Raw genomic sequence first — 21,233 nt, forward strand, 5'->3', positions numbered from 1 at the left:
ATAAAGTATAAGTTATATGATACAAAAAACATATTCTTAGTTTTGTATCTGAAAGAGCTTTCTCATAGTATAAGTTTTTGTGGCATATATTTTACATTTTATTAGTTAAACTTATTGTCAAACTTTAGGCCAAAATAAGAGGGGGCCTAATAAACCCGGAGGGAGTAGTAGTTAAGAGACCTGCTAGTAATGCTTAATTTATTTATTCATTATTTTGGATTTAGCAGTTTTCCAATTGCATTTGTGTATGTTACACCCCATAGCTTCATGTATTAGTTCCGATGTTGCATGGCCTTTACATAATTTAGTGACATATTAATTTTTCTAAAGTAAACAACTTATATGGTAGTGCAAGTTTGAATATAGTCCACGCTGATCTGTGTAGTGGTGTGTTCTTTTATTTATTTATTTTCAAGGAAAAGAGCTGTATCAGTTATTAATGCGCCAGCCATAAAACAGAACAAGTAAAATGAATATACAGCCACAACCTGCTCTCTGGCAAGAATATTTCGTGGTTTACAAACTTGACCTGAACTATTGTCTAGAAGCCATGTTCTGATTATTTCCCCATTTAATTTGATAGAGAAGAGATGGCTATTGATGAGGCCGAGCTTGAGCCTCTAGAGTTTGCCGAGAAAATGCACACTCAACAGGAATTGCAACAACAGGTGAGGCAAAGATGTTTTTATAGTGCCTTTTTCGAACATCCATCTTAACTGTATTGAAGATGGTAATTAGATCCTTTTAATTGCTGTTGCAGCAACTGGAGATGTTGGTTCAAATTAGAAAATACAGCCCCGAGAGCCAATCTGTCGTACTTGAGACTGTACGTTCTCTATGCTTGTCCCCTTCCAGTAAAACATACACAACCAGACTTTTGTCTTAGTAACTGCTTATGAGCAGAAGAAGCAATGCATAACACTTACCTTGACCTTATTGTCAATGCAGTTGCGCAAGCAGTTGGAGAGCGCTGATTTTGATACCAGTGCGTCAATCTTGACTCCGGAGCAGATCCAAGAGATTGTTGAGAAATAGTTCACATGTTTGACGAGATGAGAGATTTACATCCCATCCAGTCTTCTTCCTCTACTATAGCCATACAGCTTTACTTCATGTAATCTGCACTTTGCTAAGTGAAAAGACTACAGGTGTTCTACTTAATATTATCTGCATTTTGCCACCAGAAAGGCTAGAAATGGTGTACACAGCTTCTTGCTATATATTCACTTCACCCCAAATACATATAATTAGCCTTGATGAAACATCTTTACTAGTGTGATTTGGACCGACAACCGTGTCAAAACATCCAGTTTGAGCAAATACATTTTCTTTCTTATTTTCCATGGAGACAATGAGTTGCCATTATCGATCGACAAAGGGACGAAAAGGAAGGCAGTTAAGGAGACGACTGAATATTGACAGAATGATCTATGGTAATACTAAGGGCCAACACAAGAAGATTACATTTTCAAAGTGCTGACTTCTCCTGTTCTCCATGACTTTGAATTGTGCCCAAACATGATACAGACATTTCTATCTTTGATAGGACACTGTATTCAATGTATTACAGGCTGAAAAATATGAACACATCTGACCATTTTAGCTTGTCCATCTGCACAGCAGAAGGTACGTTTTTGTTCAAAGAATCAACAGATGGAGATCTTGGCAAGTAAATTTTCTGGAAAAGAGTACACAAGATGAACAACTTCTCATACATCAGGCATTAAGCCATTAAGTGATTTACAATCTGTCGCATTAGCAGGATTCTTTTTATGATAACTGAGGTCTCGCTGAGGGTATGAAATTATCAAAAATGCCCTGTCTATTGGAGGCCTACCCTTTGAAGGAACATGATTGCTTCTCCTGGTCAATAAGTTACCTCATCTTCCAGCAACATTTCAGAACAAACTCCAGATGCAGTTAATAAAAACAAATTGCACATCTACTGTGGTCCCCTGGGAGGCGGCAGGTGTGCAAACTTTCAGTAATAACTAAAGTAGCTTCAGTACACTTGTCTTATGTTAATATTTATCCTTGAATTATGAATGTAATCCAAGATAAAGCGGTCATCATCATCAGATAGTTCTGATACCAGCCCAGAGATATCTTGCTGGTCACCCTCTGTGAAGATCCGTGGAACACCTGTAGAATAGAGACCATAAGTTATTCTAGAAAGCTAGTGATACATGGTATTTTTCAGTTAACTTTCTTATTAAGCCAGAATTTTTTTCATTTAAAATAAATAAACTACCATGGAATCTTTCTCGGGCTTCCCCAGCCATCAATACAATATCACCACTTCGCAGGAACATTGGTGTTGGAGCTTCATCCCTCGTCTTCCCTCCAAGAAGAAAAATGCACTTGCAACCCAAACTAAGCAAACCAATAAATGTTAAAGACACTGCATTCAGATTAAGATAATCGTACAAGAAAGCAACTGAGACGTACTACCTTATGCTTACAATAGGTTTTGTCCAATCTGCTTCCATGTCATCAACATGCCCACCAAGCATGTCACCTACATAAGTCAAAGCATATTTTTTCAGTACAGACAGAGAGACTAGCATGAAACTTTGAGGCAATTTGCCAAGGTGCATCTATCTACTAGGCCATTCAGTGTGCGACAAGCTACATACTTGGACCATAATAGTTCACTATGGCGGCTTCTGCAGCAAATTCTTCTCTAAAAGGCATTGCTGGAACAGCCATCTTTTTTGCTAGAGCAGCAAGGTCGTCTGGAATCTTGTTATGTGGAAGCGATACATCATAGTTACGCTGACAGAAACAGGAAATGGTTAATATGCAGTTGCAACCAAAAGCGTATCTTACAGTGCAATAAGTATATGATTTTAATTAAGTGCAAGCACTGCACAAAAGATTGCAGCTATCAAGTTTCATGGACGAGTATGATAATAAATTACATTATGATATTAGCGCGTGATGTATGCACACAGGGATTAGTTGCATATAATGTTTCCAGAGATCATCATGCTTAAAAATAGCTTTGCAAGGACTATCATAATCAAACAAAGCTCCTTAAGTACTACTCCCTCTCCCATAATATAAGAACGTTTTTGACACTAGTGTTGTTTCAAAAACGTTATTATATTATGGGACGGAGGGAGTAATATGGAATTATGAATTCGTCATAATAACACTATAATTATAATGAATTGGGCTTGTTTGTCACAATTGCAGAAAAAATTGAAGAAAAATATGCCTGCTGGTTTGTTCATATTCATATGTAAAGTACCACCAAATTTTAATACCACCACAAGTTAAAAGAATTAAATTCAAGAAAAATGAAAATAAAGACACATCCAACATTTAATAAAAAGGATACATACATACTTTTGACCAATCAAATTGCAAACCAAGGGTGCTCCACCGGAGCTTGCGCACAAGAGCAGCTGCCGTGGTCGACTTAGGTCTTTCCCCCTTTTGGATCTCTGAGCCATCCACAAAATTGAATTTACCCGGATGTGCATTTTCCCCAACATTATTCTGCTCATCTCTTGGTTTGCCACTGGAACTTTCCACTTCAACCAAAATCTTTTGGTTTTTAGCAGCAATGAGCAAGTCAGAAATTGGACCGTATGTAGCAGTCAAGTTGGTTCTATTAGGAGGCTGTGGGAATGTTTTCAAGCTTTCCCTGATCCAATAGCACTGTTCCTCGGTAGATAGAGCACCAGGGATGAAATAGAATCCTACAGAGTTATGCGAAGGGTATGAGTACTATTTCACAAATGAACAGTAGTATAATGAGATTAGAATGATTGATGGGTATTAGGTATGACGATCAAGTGTTGGAGGCTGAAATATTGACATAAATAGGCAAGCAAAACCCGAATTACTCGAAAGTTATGATGCCATTCGTACTCCTTTTTGGATAGACATATACAGATATACTCATGGCGAGGAACTTGCTGACATAATAGTTCAGGCATAGCATATGCCACATAGGAGGGGTTAAGGGAAATCACGAGTTCCATATGAAAATTTGACATTCTCTGCCGTCTGCCGCTCATGTTTGGGACAAAGTTAGCACTGCTTTATTAGGTAGAATATTTCCGAGATGTTAATAAGCAGGATGTGCTTTTATTTACCGATGATATCTTCCATTTTGTTCAAGCTACATCAAATTTCTGTGGCGGGCACTGATAGGCACCCGCCACTGCTGGTGCACTACCAGTGACAGGCGAGCGCCCGCCACGGATGCCATGTTAGCAATTCCGGGCGCCCCCGAGAGTCTTGTCCGTCACTGATGGGCTTTTTACGCCCGTCACTACAAGGCATTCATGTGGTACTGGGTTTGTCACCACCATAGGGTTTCCCCAAGCTTAATACAGGTGGCGTTGTGGCAAAGTCGTGAAACAAAGGTGGAATGGGCGTTCGGTCAAGGGAAATTCCTACGGGCCTCGGCGCTGGTATTTGCAGGTGTTATGGAACCTAAGATCCTTGAAGCACATGCGTCTAGAGAAACAGTTAAATGATGTGAAACAAAGTTAGCACTGATGTGAAAATTGCACAAGCACTGGAATAAACAGTTAAGAAATAATTTGATGACCCAAAACTAGAAGCAGCAAGTAATTTTGCAAGTTGCTGCTGTTTAAATGCAATGTCCTGACTTGGTAAATTGTAAGAACAAAAATCCAAACTGGATCATGAATAATCCTAATAAGTATCGAAAGCAGAGCAATATTGGGAGAATTGTGGAGTTACCTGGCCGGTCGAGGAAGCAGAAGACGGGCAGGTGGAAGCCGGCGCGGTCGCACCTCCGGATCCCGGCGGGCAGCTCGCCTCCTCCGGCAGCAAGCAGCGCGTGGAAGTCGACCACCGCGGACAGGTCCCCGCCGCCGCCGCCGCCGGCTGGCTTGCCCCTGCAGCGCTCGAAAAGTCAGGGCTCTGCTCTGCTGTTCCCGCGTGGAGATGGCGGAGGGCCAAGGGAGAGAGAGAGAGAGAGAGAGAGAGAGAGAGAGAGACCTGGAGTTGGACCTGCCCTTGCGACTGGGCGGCTTGTAGAGCTTGTACTGCTTCTCGGCCCGCCGGAACGCCGTGCGCTCCGCGGCGGCCCCGGGCTCCGTTTCCGCGTACATCGCCGGCAAGTGTGGCGCCGCCGCCGCCGTTCTCGCTGTACCCTCTTTGTTTTTTCCCTTCGGATTGGTGGTCTTGGCCCACGGAAGTTAATAGTGTGCGCCGAACCAGTTTCGGTCCAGGTTCCTGTCTCCTCCTAGACTGGGCCAGGAACTGTGCACAGAACCAGGCCCGGCCCAGGTTTGATGGATGGCATGGATAAATTAGGTCTGTCTGAGCCTCTCAGGAGACCGAAGTTAATCAACCAGATCGATCGCTCTAGGTTTTCATTACCGCCGGCAATCTTGGCAAGGGCGTGAGCGGTATGGCTGCCGCCGGAGGGCCGCCGGAAAGGCCATCCTCGAGGGCCGTCTCGTGCGACCTGCAGGCATGCACCACTGAGCCCGCTATAGGAACAGGAACGGCAGAGAAAGAATCTGCTGCCGAGTACAACCAGAAAGAGGTTGATGACAATGCCGGCGATGGCTCCCATGGCATCGGTGGTGACGGCGTCGGGGGAGACAACGTTGGCAGCGGGCTCCATGGCATCGGCAATGATGGCATCATCGTGAGCGGCAGCGGCGATGATGATGACGGCGACGACCGCAGGAGGAGCGAGTATGATGATGACGACAATGGGGGGTTCTACAGACCGCAGGACATGGCCGACTACATCAGCGAGGACGACGGCTACGACGAGAGGGACTATCCACCACCGAGTCACATGATCTGCTACAACGGAGACAGCAAAAACCTGAACTTAGCCTACTCCTTTTCTAAGTACCGGGTGGAGCTCTTCATCGTGCGTCCTCGCTTCCGCTTCACGGGTTCCTTCGCCGCCACCGACGGCTTTGGTGGCCACTTCTGGTCATCGCAGAGAGGACACACCGTCGATCCACAGAATAATCTGATACTCGAGTCGAGCAGCGCCCTGACGGACACCTTCTGGATCAAAATCAAGATCCCGGGGGACAACGGCGAAGCCGATGATCACTACAATGGAAACTTCTCGTTCACGGTGAACCCGTACGCGTGCAACAAAGTCATCACCCGCACCATCTCCACAAGACACGGCCGCAAGATAGACATGACCTTCATGGCGCTGCACAAGGCTATACAGGCCAACGTGTACGTCAACCTCGATCTCGCACCTCCCGGTGCCACTGGGACCGGCACCGTCTACCATGTCTATGGCGAGATCACCGCGCACCACGAACTCTACGACGGCGAGAGTGTCGTGCTCTTTTCTTGTGGAGAAGAGAACAAGGCGGAGGTCATCGATGGCGAGCTCCCGCTATCGCGGAAGTGTGTGGCTGTTCCAATATACATGGAGCCACTCTTGATACTCTACCTGGACCTGCAAGTTGCAACTCACTGTGATCGTGATAACGAGGGTCACACCATCGCCTTTCGAGATTATATTACCTTTTACCCTGATCAATATGTAAAAAGAATCTGCAGTGCCGAACATGGTAAAGTTAAAGTGCGGATTTCATACCAGTAGTTGCGGTGCACAAAGATGTAAGCTGAACTGAAGTTCTATAATTATGTATGGAGATGCACTTACAAATCCAAAGGGAGGGAGTACTAATACTACGAGCTTACATAAATTCTAGGCACAATTACTATTTTTTGGGCCATATAAGTTATTGCAATTGTAGTCACTTTTATTAGAATGCTGTATTACCGGAATGGACCAAACCACGGCTCTCCTCCATGATGTAGTGAGAATGATGGAGCATCGGTAGTTGGGGTGTGCCCATTACACATTCTTTGAGACACTTAATCTTCATCAGTGACTCATGGACTTCGGTGGGTCTTCTCACATCGAGAAATCGAGATGGCTGAGTGCAGCCTGTACCATCTCCTTGATCGTCTCAACACTATCCATTTCTTCCGTCTGAAAAATATAATAACTAGATTTTCAAAGAATATAAATGGCTGCTGATATTGACAGAAAATATAATGAAAATATGTGCATGCTACCAAATGCATATGTGTAATCCATGTGTTCACAAGCTTAAGTCAAGCCAACGTATATCTAATGAGTCGTATGAAAGAAGGGTGACTAAAAAAATACATAGTCATATGAACTGGCAACACGATCATTGATCAACGTAACTGGGAAAAATATGTTATGCGATAAGTTTGTTGGTGATCCCTTTTTCAGAACAGCGGTACGGCTCTATTAATTCATGAAACAAAGTCCACTAGATCGAAAGACCTGAAATGAACACCAACAACAAGACCAAAGATCATGTCAAGGTCCTTCGAAGCCGACATCTTTAGATCCCATCTTGATGTTTCCCCGTGTACCTGCTGATGAAGTTACAAATTCCATACAAGCTGGACTAACTTCATAAGGTCTAAAGAGCCAACCTCATGAGGTTTAAAGAGACTTAAGAGCCGCACACCTCAAAAATAGATTTCTTTTTAATGAGCCATGTACGGGTCGCACATCTCACAAGGAAAACTTGTCAAACTGATGCCTAGTCGGCATTGAGGAGGAAGAATATCAAAAGTATGAAGCGACTACTAATGAGAACCATTGGCTCTATATGGTAGACCTAGACCATGTTAACAATGCCAGGGAAGTGATGGAGCCAAAATATCTATGTTCCGCATGACACCATCTCAACCACACAAACCTAACAAAGAACATATAAGAAATGAACACCAAGCATTGATAAGTGGTGCCCATGCCTCTAACCGACTGATGAGGTGTCGGTGATGTGGGGAACTTGTGAAGATTCAAATGGTGAATGATTCTCTATCAGTGCCCATTGTTTCTTTTGGGTCTTTCATTATCCCGCGTTTCAAGTGGACTGAAGAGAAAATTTCTGTATGAATTGTGTTTCTCCACTATAATTGCCGTAATTTTCCTTTGAAGCCAAATAAAGACTTGGTTCCCTTGTGAAGTAAAACAAAACTCATAAATTTACGAACTCCCATAACCAAGAGTGCCATCCCTTATGATGTCATTCATGTGACATTACTGAAAGAATTCGAGAGCGACCGAGCGAAAGAGATGGGAGCAAGCTTTTCGTACATGAAATCAGGAGGAGATCTAGAGGAGAAATTAATTGGAGAACAAATGCAGCAAAACACGGATGTGATTACCTCGATGAACATGGTGTGGACTGTGCGGCCGTCCACGACGGTCACACTTGAGGTGATGACCTTGAGACAGAGTGAATCGAGTGCCTTGTACATCTTCGCCATGACGTTCTGCGCATTGTCGTGCCTCATGCTCACCACCGCCAGCTTCTCCGCTATAGGCCTCACCTCCAGCTGCAGAAATGATAAACCACGCGGTTATTCAATAATGGTTTGTTTTGACATCCTCAGTCTTGTTTCATAGAGTTGCCCCAAAATGTTTCACATTTGCCATGTTATCTTGGAAGCTTTTCGTTGTCTACAAAATGTTTGGATATAATTAACAACATATTTCTCTTTGCTAACATTTTAGTTGTTACACAAGGTTTTTTATTCTTTTCGTCAGAAATATTCTCACTAGATTTACATTTGGACCTCTCGATCATTTTATTTACATTTGGACTTCTCGATCAGTATGTTTTTGCAGACTAAGCAAAATTTACCTCAAGGAGGATCGGATGCGTGGCAGGGGAAGTGACGGTGTCGTTGATGGAGGAGGAGGAAGCAGTCCTCCTCATCTTCTTCCGCGTCGAGAAGCCAACGCCGGCGTCCTCCACCCCCTCGCTCCCGGTGGAGGCCTCCGACTTGACCACCACGGCGGTGCAGCTGCCTGCCTCGAGGTCGGACACCTCGGCGAGGATCCGGCGCTCCTGCTCCTGCAGCTCCTCGATGTATGCGACGGCGTCCTGGATGATGGACGCCTTGTCCATCTAACGTGGCACAAGTTAACAGAAAACTCAATCAAATCAAACTGTACTAGCTAGTACTTCCTCCGTTCCTAAATATAGCCCTTTTAGGGATTCCAATATAAACTACATACGGAGCAAAATGAGTGAATTTATACTTTAAAGTATGTCCGTATGTAGTTCATACTAGAATCTCTAAAAAAAAGCTTATATTTAGAAACAGAGGGAGTATGAAGTAGACGCAAGTCCTCTTCACCTACTAGTATGAAGAAGCAAACCTTGGTGATGTTTGGGACGACGCCGCGGATGGCGTAGAGCTTCTCGTTGAGCCGCCTGCGCCGGTCCCTCTCCTCGACGATGTTCTTGCTCGCCCTGGTCGACGCCGTGGACCGCGAGCTGGTGGCCCCGTCCGGCGAGCTGGTGGGGTCGTTGTAGCAGGAGGAGTCGAGGCCGGAGAGCGAGTCCTCGGCCGGCAGGTACGAGCTGCAGCAGTCAGCCAGGCTCATCCAACGTTTGCTAGGCAGGGGCAGAGAGAGAAACAGCGTCGTCAGCAATGCAAGATTGAGGAGCAGAGCGGTCGTGATTTCATGAACCACCGTGTTCATCTCATCTCATCACGTACGTACCTATCGGCGTCGCCGAGATCGAACACCAGATGGGCCTCCAGCTCCAGGAAGTCCAAGCTCGCGTCCATGCCGCCCTCCATTGCTCTGCTCTGCTTCTCTCTCTGGCCTCTCCCTCTCTCCTTCGAGGGTTTTGCTGTGCGCCTTGGCCGACGTGGCCAGCGAGAGCAGTATCCTATCCTGGTGCCACCTGGCGCCCTGCCGACCAAGCCATCGTGCCTACTGCACGGTAATTGGCTGCTTCTCCATTTTCGGATTGCTCCCCCATAAAATTCGAGATGGAATCTGAATCTGTGCGCTACCATTGTCCCGTAAATATCTCCGTATGTTTGGGTCCATCAGTTTTGGCGCCTGGCAATAATTAACATGGCGCATAGAGCCAAAATAAGTCGGCCTCTTGCCCCATGGACAGGTTCAGGTTGGTTGAAAAGTTTTCATAAGTTTGTTTGGTTGATAAGTTTCACACGAGGCTCTTGAATTTGAAGGTGACACATCAATTTATGGAGGCTCTTGAATTTGAAGATGGCGTGGCCAGACCCTTTTACTTTGTTTCAGCTACGTGGACGTCGGTGACTCTGGGCGAAAGCTTAGTCTTGAACAAGGGGTGGCAACGGTGCCTATGGGCACAGGGTTGAGATCCTCTGTTGTAATGTACGGTGCTGTAGTGCGAATGACATGTGGGGCCGGGTCCACACGACAGTGACCCTACAACATTGTATAGTACTGCAGAGGATCGTGACCCATGGGCACAATATTTTCCTTTTTGAAGGCATCTTCGACGAAACCACTCACTTCTCTTCAGTGGGTGGATATGCTGGTGGTGATGCTCTCTTTCACCTGGTGCAGGGCCCGCTTAGTTGTCTTTACTTATTTTCTCATTGTTTGTTCTCTTTAGGTCTTTGGCCTTGTTTCCATATTAAAAAAAATCAGGCCACGCACTTTGTATTTCTTTTTTTTCCTATCGACATGAAATTTTGGGAACACCCTCTTGCATGGTTTAAAAAAATAGTTAAATAAAAATGCCTCGTGCCATTTCAGTTCCTAGGTTATATATGGAATTACTGGAGATGATAATAGAGTCATAGAAAGGTGACCAGTACTTACTTAAACTTCACAAGAAATCACTCAATTTGCAAACACAAATGTTAATTATTGCAATTATATTTTTTGAAAAGGGGAATACATTAATATCACAAAGATACGTATTACACATAGCCTCTGCATCAACAAGAAGTCACAAAGACATCCGGGATGCACACAACCCAAAAAGAAAACAAAAAAGGAATGAAAAAGGCAAAGACCTCGCAACAGTGATCAACTCCTTTCAGCAACAACGCTCAAACCACCACCAAAGACAATACCCGGAAAACATAAAAGGTCACCAAAAGTGACGCCTTTTAGAAAGAAACGGTGCACAAGCGCCGTCGTCGCCCGATCCAAGATCATAGGTTCTCACCCCGGAGAAAGACGGAGCTCTAAAAAAAATACCTCCAACAAGGTAATTGCCAGGAACAACCAATAAAGGCTAGATCTTAGGTCTTCATCTTGAAAGTCATGACTCGCCATCCGAGGAGCACCATCGAAAATGAAATCCTTCAGTGTTGTCGCCCCCACTTGACGCTGTTGGTATTGAAATTTATCATACACCTGACTGACTCCACCGCCTTCAAGGCCCCCTCCGCCTTGCCAATCTCCGTGCTCAGCCATCAAGACTTTCTCTGCCGCTGTCTGTGCCATGGAAATCGAGACGGCGACATGTCCCACAGTGTTAACAAATGACAGAGCTTCGCGCCACGCCCTCCTGGAGCCACGTAGGATGATATGAACACGCACGACCGGATTCTATCCGATCTAGACATCCTTCGGCAAGATCTCCAACAGTAGTTCCGGAACATATTGACGGCCAGATCGAGGAAACCGATCAAGCAGAATGTTGCCGTAATGTGATAAGAGCACAAGCACCACCACCACACCGTTGCCTCCACCAAGCCTACTCCATCACCACCACAGCGGAGGACACCGTCCCGCGCTGCTCACATCGATCCCGCGGCTCCAGGCGACAGATTGGACGAAAACGGCATCAGCCAGCCCGCCGTCACGCCGCGCCGGCCCGCTCCGCACAATAGCGTCGCGCTCGAGCGGCAGCAGTACGACGCGTAGACAAGGAGGCGGGCCACCGCCCCGACCTACCACCCAAAACATCGCCGCCGCCATCACCAAGGAGACTCTGCCGTGCCCGAGGACACCACTATGACGCGAGCAAGGTCCCCGCCGCCACCATCGACTACAGGGGCTTCGCCCTGCAGCTTCCTCCCGAGGCGGCGGAGAGGCGGGATGGTCTTTTGGCGGACGGCGGTGCTAGGTTCCTTCCGCCCGAGTCGCCCGTACAAGAGCGACGCAAATTATATGTCGTACCATGGCAATGCAAATTGCTCAAGGATATCTCTGCCAGCCTGCCACACCGTGTAGCCAGTTGACAAATGATGGGAAAAGAATACAAAAAACCCAAAGAAAAGGAACTTTGTACAAATAAGTTGGTACTAATCAATATAAGCTCTTGTGTGCATTCACAGCATGCAACCTGTTGTTCACCGACCATCTAACACTCTGCTCTTCCATGCCCATGCACCACTGGAGATAGACTCATCAAAGTAGATGTTGTGCTTGGAAATGAAATTGGGATGGGGAGGATGAGCTACTTCACGCCGGACTGGGCAAGTGGAGGTGCGCAAGTATGTTGCTAAACTTGGGCCTCTTCTGCATAATGGCGATGGAAACGTCGTTGGGGAACAGGTCCCCACACACAAAGGCATGGTACACGGTGGTGGCCAACACACCGATGACAGTGACAACGGCAATTCCTGATAGCCCGACTGCAACCATCTGTGTCAACATGTTGTTCACCTCTGACGAATACAACACCGTTGCTAGGGCAACACTTGTCATTGGGAACGTGTAGGCCCACCAAGCCAACGAGAACCTTAACACCCGGAATAGGTTGACCCGCATCACCAACGATACGTAGAGGAAGAGCGATACGAAGTATAGGAGCTTGGCGCCATTGTTGAACTCGCCGGAGATCCTCGCCCATGCCATGGACGCGACACTAGGTGCGGCAACGAAGAGAAAGAAGACCGGGTGAAGCTCCTTGGGGAGCTGCACGTTGGTGGGGAGCCGTTGGTAGAGCGTGACAAAGAGCACCGCATAGTGGGCCAACCCGACAGCAAAGAAGAAGATGGGCAGCTCCCGGAGGCCCATCCTGGCGCCGAGTAGCGCACCAACAAAGTTGCCAACAACGGCGAGGTGGTTGGATGGGTTGGCTACCTTCGAGAGGCGCCGCTCGCCGCTGAACATCCACTGACCATAGATCTTGAGGTCGAGGCATAGGATGGGCGTCATGAGAAGGTACCAGAAGACATGATGGATCTCCCACTCTGGGAGGGGCACTCCCTTGACAAGGAAGAGGCAGGCGACCCAAGGAGCGAAGAAGATGTTGACGCGGACAGGATGGTGAAACTCGCGACGGACGGCCTCGAAGTAGAAGACGATCTTGAGGAGGTAGACGATGGAGACGACGGCGGTGAGGGCAACAGAGACCCACCAGAGGGCATGGTTGGCGGCGGGGCGCACGCGGAGGAACGCCATGGAGGGCTCTGACTCGAGCGTCTTCCATAGCATCGCCTGGCTACTGACGCCGAGGCACATCCCGAACGCGCTGATGGGGAACCGAAGCAAGAAAGGCCACAGCTCGTCCTTGGGCAGCACCGCCACCTCTGTCGACTGCACACATTCAGCCTGCTGTTAGAAACAAAGCAACGCGAACTACCTCTGGTTTTTGCTTGCAGGAAAAGGTAAAATGCGACATACGCGAAGGGTGTCGAGCTCGGCGCCTTCGAGGGCGTCGAAGTAGCGGCCGGCGGTGGGGACGTCGTGATCCTCGTCGGTGTCCTCCTCGGAGATCTTGGCGCTGCCGCGCTCGAGGTCAGCAGCCGGCAGTTCCTGCGACAGGCCGCGGAGGGTGGAGAGCTGGCGGTCGAGGCGGCCGGAGAAGGTCCTCAAGCGGTCGAATCGCCGGTCCCGCTTCCGCGCGGTGTCGCTCCGCCGAATGGCCGGCACCTCGGCGGCGCTGCCTCTTACTGTCGGGGACGGCAGCGACTGTTGACGAGCCTGCTTCAGCGGCACGGCGGGGTGGTGGACATCGGGCTTCGCGTCACTCGACGGCGAGGCCGGTACGCTCAACGACACAGAGAAAGGTGTCTTGATCGTCATACCGCCGCCGACATCAGCCGAGAAAGCGTGTCCTTCCGGCGACGGAGCGCACCTCGGCTCGCCGTTCATCCGGACATCGATTTTCTCCATGGGCGCCATGCATGAACCTCGACAGACTCTCCTGAAAGTGGCAACGATATGAACCTTGAATCTGAGGTTCATCGCAGCGAGCTAATGTATATATATACGCGCGCGCGGCTGATTGATCTTCCTGGCATGCAACATGCAAGTGGCGGGCCAGCGGGATGATGCACGTGGACGGGGAACACGAAGGTACGTTCCACCGGCCGCATGCACCAGCTGCACGCACGGCACGTACCCCAAGAAGGCCAGCTCGCTACAGCAGCAGCGGTCGCGCCGAATTCTTCCATGGTCGTCGAATTGCCACGTCGCCGCGCGCCGACTACCCCCGTCTTCGTCTTCACCCGACCCGACGACCGAGGAGACGGCCGGGAAGACACTGTTTGCCCCTGGCCACGTAGTATGCACGTGATCGATCGATGAGGAGCTCGACCATGTTTGGTTGTGTGCGCGGTGGCGTGCATGCATGATTCAAGTGTCGAAAAGGTACTGCCACGTCAAAGTTTGCTAATAAAATACAAATTACACGCCACAAAGTGTATATCATTGGATTCTTATTCGAAACAAATTGAAGTGGTGTATGTTTGTTGAATATACTAGCAAACATGGCCGTGCGTTGCAGCGGGAGATTCGTTTTCTTGATTTATCGCCCACATCAAATATTGACAACACGAAAAGGAGTTGTACTTTCAGCCAGACCATTGTTACAAAATAGATAATAAATGTATGCATTGTTGGTTTGTAAAATCTGTAGTTTTGAAAATCTGTGAAAATGTTCAAATATGTGATTTTTTTTTCAAAATTGATGAACTTTTCTCAAATCCGCGAGCACTTGGGCCGGCTCAACAGGCACCCGGCAGGAGCAATGCCGCCGCCTAGTTGGGCCAAGGCCTAAGCATTTTTCTTATCTATTTTTTCTTCACTATTTTCATCAATTTGTTCTCCCCTTTTTAAACTTCATTTTTTTAAACCTGTTAAAAAATATTTTGTCAACCAGAGTTCGCTTGATACTCGAACGGATTAATATGGAGGCACGATAGTAAGACAAACAAATAAATAAAGTTTGCAATGAAACTATCAAAGGTGGCTGCTATTTTCCCTCTCTCCTTTCAGCCCAACACCCCCACCTAAACTCCCCTAAATTCTAGCCCAAATAGCCCAATAACCCCTCTTCCTATATATAGGCAGGTCACCCCCTTCCATTTGGGGCAAACCCTAGAGAGGAGCGAGACATCCCCCTCAAATTCTACGCCGCCGTCGCCCATCCACGCGCCGCCACTTGTTTGCCCGCGGCACCCAGCAGCCGCCGCTAGCCTTCTCTTAACTGGTACGTATGAATTCCCGCTTCTTTCGTTGCCAATCGCTACCATACGCCCTCACTACTCGAGTTTTTGGTGTGTTGCAACTGATTAGTGGGGTTGTAATCTGCAGTAAGCGGTGGATCGCCATGGATGGTGATAACCTACCAAGAAGATCAGCTAGGAAGAGGAAGGTAGAATACAATGCTGGAATCCCACCATCGCAAGTGTTTCGATTCACTTTTTAAATCCCTCTGGATATCTAGTTTGTTTCCAAATCTCTCTAGTTTCCACATCTGCTTTACATGTTGCTACTTTTTCATATAGTGTGTGGGTCTATTCCACAAACATCCTTAAGAACTTATTCTATTCAAAAACCCCTTAAGACGAAAAAAAATATGCAGCTCGCTCTAATTTGTACAACGGTTCAAACCCCTTATTCTATGTTTTCATGTGTTTCAGAATAAGTCAAATGCATCAATACCTACAATGCGCTTGGTCGTTGAATAAAGTTCACTTGGTGTCCGACCATGTGAATTGCATCCAAAAATTGTAGCGAAGACGATAAAAATTAGTGTGCAGCCCTCTCTGTTCACATTTAGTGCGGTTGCCCGTCTGATGCAGTTCACTTCGTCGATTTGTGGACCCGCAAAAAACAGTGTCCGCGTTTCGGTAAATTCAAAACCACTTAAACGTGATAAATTAGAGAAAGTGTTATACATGAAAAAGTTCCGCCTCATCGATATCTTTCCAACATTATATCATTCACATCGTTTTGTTGAGTGGTTTGAAAATTTTCATGAAAATACGCTCGCTGCCACTCGTGTGGTGTCGCACCGTTTTTGAAACTGCTCTTAACCGTAAGGAATCTCGAACAGTGTTCTACATGAAAAAAAAATAGCCTAATCCATAGCTTTCCAATGGTATATCGCACCCGTTGTTCTGTCAAAGGTTTAAAAATTGGATTGAAAACAATACCAAAATTGTGTGTAGTTTTTTTTGTTGGCATTACGGTTCATTTGCTTTGTGCTGAAGGTTTAGAAGTGCTTGCAGAATAATGTAGACACCACTGTTTATTGATTTTCCATGCTTGAGCATTGTCACTAAGGAACATAGCAAATGGGTAGCTTCACATCCCTTTGGTAGCTTGATGGTAATTACTTTTGCACTAAATTCTGCAAACAACTTGTGATACTCTTATTTGTTTGAAACACAATATTCGTTATTATATGGTTCATACACCTCGTTTTAGTATAATGTCATGCTCGACTTGTAACACACATTCATCCATTTTATTGTTGACCTAGCATTTGTTTGAAAATATATATATAATGAACAATCAAGTTTATTACCTATGCCAAATTTTATTTTAGCGACCTTTTTCAGAAGTAATTTTTTGAAGTGGCATATTATATATGTTTCAAGAGTACAATTATATAATAACTTATGCATGTTCTGTTTCGAATAGGCACGTCGTCTAGATGAGTCTGTTTATGCTCCTGTGCTTAAGAGGATGCCAAATGGCAACACTGTTGAAGGTGGAAGCCGTGCTGATTCTGATACAAATACTGATGGTCTCGCCGATCAGTTTGCTATCATAGACACCGATCATAATAACAAGCATCGTCCCGTATCAGCTGAGCATGGCAATGCGACAACAACCCCTAACACGGCAAGCTCGGCCATTGTGCCTGTACATGTTGTGTTAGATACGTCAGGTCAATCAGCAGGTACATAACCATTTTCTATAGCCAGGTTATTAAGACTTGCATAAACATTTTCACCTCTTAATCGACATGACTTCTGTATCACTGCATGTGAACATGCTATAAAGTATAAACTCTGTATTGTATTCTCATGACTTTGTTATTCTTGTACAAATCTCTAACATTCAGACAAAATTCTACCGTGTATTCATGTAATTTTCACAGTTGCAGCGCCCGGTTCCTCGACAGAACGCACAATATTTCCAGCAAGTGGCGAGCAATTGCAGTCTGCTGGGCCTTCTTCTAAACCGTATACTGCACAAGTTCGTCGAGGCTTTTCACTTCACTCCTGCGTGACTGTATTCTTTGAATTATGCAGAAGTAATATCTCTACGTCATTGTGGGTTCCGGTTCATGGTGTGATGTGTTTGCCTCCATGATTTCTTTGCAGATTACGGATGGGATGCAGGTTACTCCAAACACCACCATTGGAAGGAACGGGGGTTCGCCGTCGACGATGAAGAAGGACGATCGGAGTGCCAATAAGTTTAACGTGGAGCCTCCCAGCAATGGGCAAGTGAAGCGAGCCGGAGAAGTCACATTGAAGATGGACATGAGTTTGCTTAATTGCCGCGTCTGCTCCCGCCCCATCAAGCCCCCTGTCTTCCAGGTGAATTTTCTTTCTACAACAATCGATCAATCTCTTGTTCCATTCACCCTGAGGTCTGAGGATGTCATTGTCAGTAACCGATACATTTTTGTGCAGTGCAATGCCGGGCATGTAGCTTGCGGCAGATGCCTCGCCGAGCTCCCCGGCGAACAATGCCAGACGTGCGAGCACGGCGGTGGCTTTAGCCGCTGCCCCACGATAGATGCTGTCGTCTCATCCTTGACGGTCATGTGCGGCCACGATGGCTGCGGGAGCGACGTCCCCTACAACGAGCTCGACGACCACCAGAGCGCGTGCCAGTACGCGCCCTGCTTCTGCATGGAGCCTGGCTGTGGCTTCTTCGGTGCACCGCTGGCGCTCCTCAGCCACATGGGTGCCCTGCATGCAATGCCAGTGCACAAGGTCCACTACGGCAAAGTTCACCGGTTCCGGGTGTTGGAGCCGGGGTGCCTACTCCATGGGCAAGGGGACGACAGCGTGTTCCTGCTGGCCGTTGGCGCCATCGGCATGGCCACAGTCGTGTCTGTGGTGTGCATCAGAGCTGGAGTGTCATCATGGCCGCAGTACGCGGTGAAGCTTCGGGCAAATTGTCCGCCACCACCGAGCAGCATAGAAGGCAGCATTCTGTTGGACATGAAGCCGGTGACGAGCAGCACTAGGCCCGGCGAGGTCGCTCTGATGGAGCTGCCGTCTTTCTTGGGGGTGCCGCCTACGTATCTGGTTGGTTCTGGGGCGTCCAAGGAGGTGTCTCTCGACGTTCACATTGACAGGATGTGATCCTGATCGTAACATACAAGTGTCCCATGGTGCCTTCTTAAGCTCAGTTTGAACTGGACCAATGCGTTGTTTGTTTCTTTTTTTTTTTTTGACGTGAGAAGAGAACTAGTACGTTGTTGGTAAGGAATGATGGGTCTTGGTTGCAATGCCAATGGGCCTACTCAGCAATTAAAATATGTTGCAGCTAGCTAGCACTCCAAATATGTTGTATGGTTGATCAGGATTTGGGTTAAGTTTGCTCATTCTAATTATATTGTGATGTCTAACTGGCTTTTAAGTTCAGACATTAAATATAGAATTGCATCAGCCATTTTGGATAAACAGAAAAGCATACGTTATTCTAAAGATCATTCGCATATGTAAGATCTGCCTTGCTATAAAGCTGACAAAAGAAAAGATAAGCCAACTTGCTAGAATAAATCCGAGGCATACCGTCGATCATCCGAGGACCAAGTAATCGCACGAGGCACGACACCGAGATTTGTTAACGAGGTTCACCGATATGGCTACATCTTCAGGGCCTGACTACGGGCACTCCTTCCCGTGACACCATCACAATACCGCACACCAGCCACCCGGGCGCCGGCACATGCCGCCGGCTCCCCCTTGCGCGCCTGTGCTATTATGTTGGCATAGGTTACATCGTGTGTCTACCCCCGCTATATAAGAGAGGCCTAGGATACGAGTGTCCTACTAGGACACGACTCCACATCCTATGTAAACACAATACAACTCCTAGTCCAACTGTAACCTACCTTGTACACAATATACGACACAACTCCAACAAACTCCATCTTGGCGAATATTCTCCACCATCTTGAATTCGTTCATGCGTCAAACTTCCATGTACATTGGACTTGAGTTTATCCCGTGAGTACCGCTGCTACTCCAAAGACTCCATATGACTCCACCTGCAACTTGTAGTCCCTCCTTTTCTTGACCACAGTCAACACTCGAGCAAAATTAAGTTCCTTGTTACTCTAGTTTGTGCTCCCAACTTTCAGAGTATTAATCCAACGCCATCACACACTGATCACTGACCAGTGTGAAAGTGAACAACTCACATATTGGTGTCACACATAAAAGTTACCTGAACTCAACATCATCGCTTCTTTCTTGACCGCCTATTTGAAACTTGAAAGAATTTCACCATTGCTTGTAGTCATTCCGAGTCAAATTCGCAGTTGCCTCACCACATGTATGATCACCAGAGCCCTGACCCGTCTTCATGTCCCGTGCGTGCCGCACGCCTCGCCGATATTACCGCGTCGAGCCTCAGCTGTCCTGGTCGAGTCTCAAGGGTCGCAAACCCACACCACTCAACCCCCACTGCAGAGTATCACCGATCATCACCGACCGATGACGAGTTTCACGCTTTCATTAGACCGCTGGGCTCCAGTCCAAATTACGTGTCGCTCGCTTTTTCCGCCGAATAGGCTTCGATTCTCTGGATCCGTACACCGTAGCCCCTCAATTCAGCTCCACCTTCAACATGACTCCATGGTAGATGATCAGTCCACCCTCGCGCCTAGTCGACTTCAAGCTCTCATGCGTACGCCGTCTTGAATCAATTCCGCGCCATAGTCTTGTCGAAGTCACACAAGCCCTCAGGCATGTGCCACATGTTTCCACGCCCCAGAAGTCGGTCACCATCAGCATCACGCTCCTATGTCGTCGTCGCCGATCCCACCACCGTCTTATGTACCAACCAACTTGCTCGATCCGTCAGACTGTCTAGTCCAACCCAGTCGAACTTATCCGACTGCATGACACGCTCGAGACTTCCAAATCATCTCCCAAGAATTCTAATCCATCACATGATAAATCCATCTTAACTGACATGACTTCCCACAACGCCTTCAAGCATCTCTATTGCACCAACAAATCTTTCACATTTGACTGCCATAACCCAAGATTTTCATTTTCATGAACTTCTCCACCTCAAACCAGGTACCTGTTGGCACCACGACTCTTTATACAGCTGACACTTTGAAAAATTAAACCAAGCTCCCTTCACATGATGCTCAAATACACAAACCAAGACCTGACGTGGTACACTCCATGTACTAATTGCAAAAACCAACCAAGAATTATCTTGGACTTCACGTGACCGTAGCTCCTTTGCACAATATTCTAATGCTAGCGTTGCACTTACTGCCAAAGCCTTCCAATGGATGCATATCAATGGATATTCCTCTACGCCGATTGATCTGCTGCCTCCGTCCGCGTCGCACAAGGACTCGGTCCTCCTTTTGGTCCAAAACAAAATCTCGTGTCTGACCGCTCTTTCCTGTTGTACGCAGCCGGATCCAGTGCACGATCTGCCTCTTGGTCCATGACTCCGGAGCAACTAATTAACGAGCCCTCCTTCAGGAGGCTCGCAACGATCAGCGTCACTTGGCGCGCTCACAGCCATTCGCCACGTGTCGCGTTCTGAACGCTTCCTCTGAATTTTTTTATTTTTACGCACGCGTTTTCAGTTTTTTAAAAGGTTTTTTTTCGGTTTTTTTTACGTTTTGATTTTTTACCGGTCTTCCTTAGCTTTTCGACAAAAAAAAATTTCGAAAATTTTTTTTTGCGCAAAAAAATGCATTTTTTTTCGCGAGAATCACGATTTTGTTTTCGCGAGAGGCACGGTTGTGCTTTCGCGAGAGGCACGGCCCTGCCTCTTGGAAACGAAAAAAAAATGCGTTTTCTGTTTTTTTCCTTTCGCGAGAGGCACGGTTTTGCTTCCGACAGAGGCACGGTTGTGCTTTCGCGAGAGGCACGGGCGTGCCTCTTTCGGAAAGGAAAAAAACCGCATTTTTAATTTTTTTTCTTTCGCGAGAGGCACGATTTTGCTTCCGCCAGAGGCACGGTTGTGCCTTCACGAGAGGCACGGGCGTGCCTCTTTC

The 21,233-nt window shown here is 47.0% G+C and overlaps 5 protein-coding genes across 5 annotated transcripts in view; 2 read left to right on the forward strand and 3 right to left on the reverse strand.

The window, feature by feature from the left end:
- The window catches only part of LOC119274355, a 3,425-nt gene extending 2,136 nt beyond the window's left edge, over nucleotides 1-1,289 (forward strand). Inside the window, exons 5-7 of the mRNA XM_037555031.1 lie at nucleotides 584-668; nucleotides 761-826; nucleotides 949-1,289. Of these exons, the coding sequence (XP_037410928.1) occupies nucleotides 584-668; nucleotides 761-826; nucleotides 949-1,035 (238 nt within the window). The 3' untranslated portion in view covers nucleotides 1,036-1,289. The remainder of the gene's footprint in view (nucleotides 1-583; nucleotides 669-760; nucleotides 827-948) is intronic.
- A 348-nt stretch (nucleotides 1,290-1,637) lies between these two features.
- LOC119274353 (alpha-ketoglutarate-dependent dioxygenase alkB-like) lies at nucleotides 1,638-6,480 on the reverse strand. The gene is made up of 7 exons (XM_037555028.1): nucleotides 4,984-6,480; nucleotides 4,723-4,880; nucleotides 3,352-3,707; nucleotides 2,637-2,775; nucleotides 2,452-2,518; nucleotides 2,252-2,373; nucleotides 1,638-2,142 (listed from the first exon to the last, which is right to left on the reverse strand). The coding sequence occupies exons 1-7, from the start codon at nucleotides 5,094-5,096 to the stop codon at nucleotides 2,003-2,005; spliced, it is 1,095 nt and encodes a 364-aa protein (XP_037410925.1). The 5' UTR covers nucleotides 5,097-6,480; the 3' UTR covers nucleotides 1,638-2,002.
- A 115-nt stretch (nucleotides 6,481-6,595) lies between these two features.
- LOC119274354 (transcription factor bHLH35-like) lies at nucleotides 6,596-9,693 on the reverse strand. The gene is made up of 5 exons (XM_037555030.1): nucleotides 9,542-9,693; nucleotides 9,176-9,431; nucleotides 8,673-8,939; nucleotides 8,194-8,364; nucleotides 6,596-6,973 (listed from the first exon to the last, which is right to left on the reverse strand). Exons 1-5 carry the CDS (start codon nucleotides 9,619-9,621, stop codon nucleotides 6,896-6,898), a joined length of 852 nt encoding a protein of 283 aa, XP_037410927.1. The 5' UTR covers nucleotides 9,622-9,693; the 3' UTR covers nucleotides 6,596-6,895.
- A 2,469-nt stretch (nucleotides 9,694-12,162) lies between these two features.
- Nucleotides 12,163-13,312, reverse strand: LOC119280481 (S-type anion channel SLAH2-like). Its single transcript, XM_037561313.1, has one exon. The coding sequence runs from the start codon at nucleotides 13,241-13,243 to the stop codon at nucleotides 12,239-12,241; it is 1,005 nt and encodes a 334-aa protein (XP_037417210.1). The 5' UTR covers nucleotides 13,244-13,312; the 3' UTR covers nucleotides 12,163-12,238.
- Nucleotides 13,313-15,144: 1,832 nt separating this feature from the next.
- LOC119280482 lies at nucleotides 15,145-18,578 on the forward strand. The gene is made up of 6 exons (XM_037561314.1): nucleotides 15,145-15,215; nucleotides 15,320-15,380; nucleotides 16,655-16,916; nucleotides 17,118-17,215; nucleotides 17,344-17,562; nucleotides 17,659-18,578. Exons 2-6 carry the CDS (start codon nucleotides 15,336-15,338, stop codon nucleotides 18,337-18,339), a joined length of 1,305 nt encoding a protein of 434 aa, XP_037417211.1. The 5' UTR covers nucleotides 15,145-15,215; nucleotides 15,320-15,335; the 3' UTR covers nucleotides 18,340-18,578.
- Nucleotides 18,579-21,233: the final 2,655 nt, after the last annotated feature.

The sequence above is a fragment of the Triticum dicoccoides genome, chromosome 3B (genome assembly GCF_002162155.2).
Source record: "Triticum dicoccoides isolate Atlit2015 ecotype Zavitan chromosome 3B, WEW_v2.0, whole genome shotgun sequence".
Taxonomy (NCBI): domain Eukaryota; kingdom Viridiplantae; phylum Streptophyta; class Magnoliopsida; order Poales; family Poaceae; genus Triticum; species Triticum dicoccoides.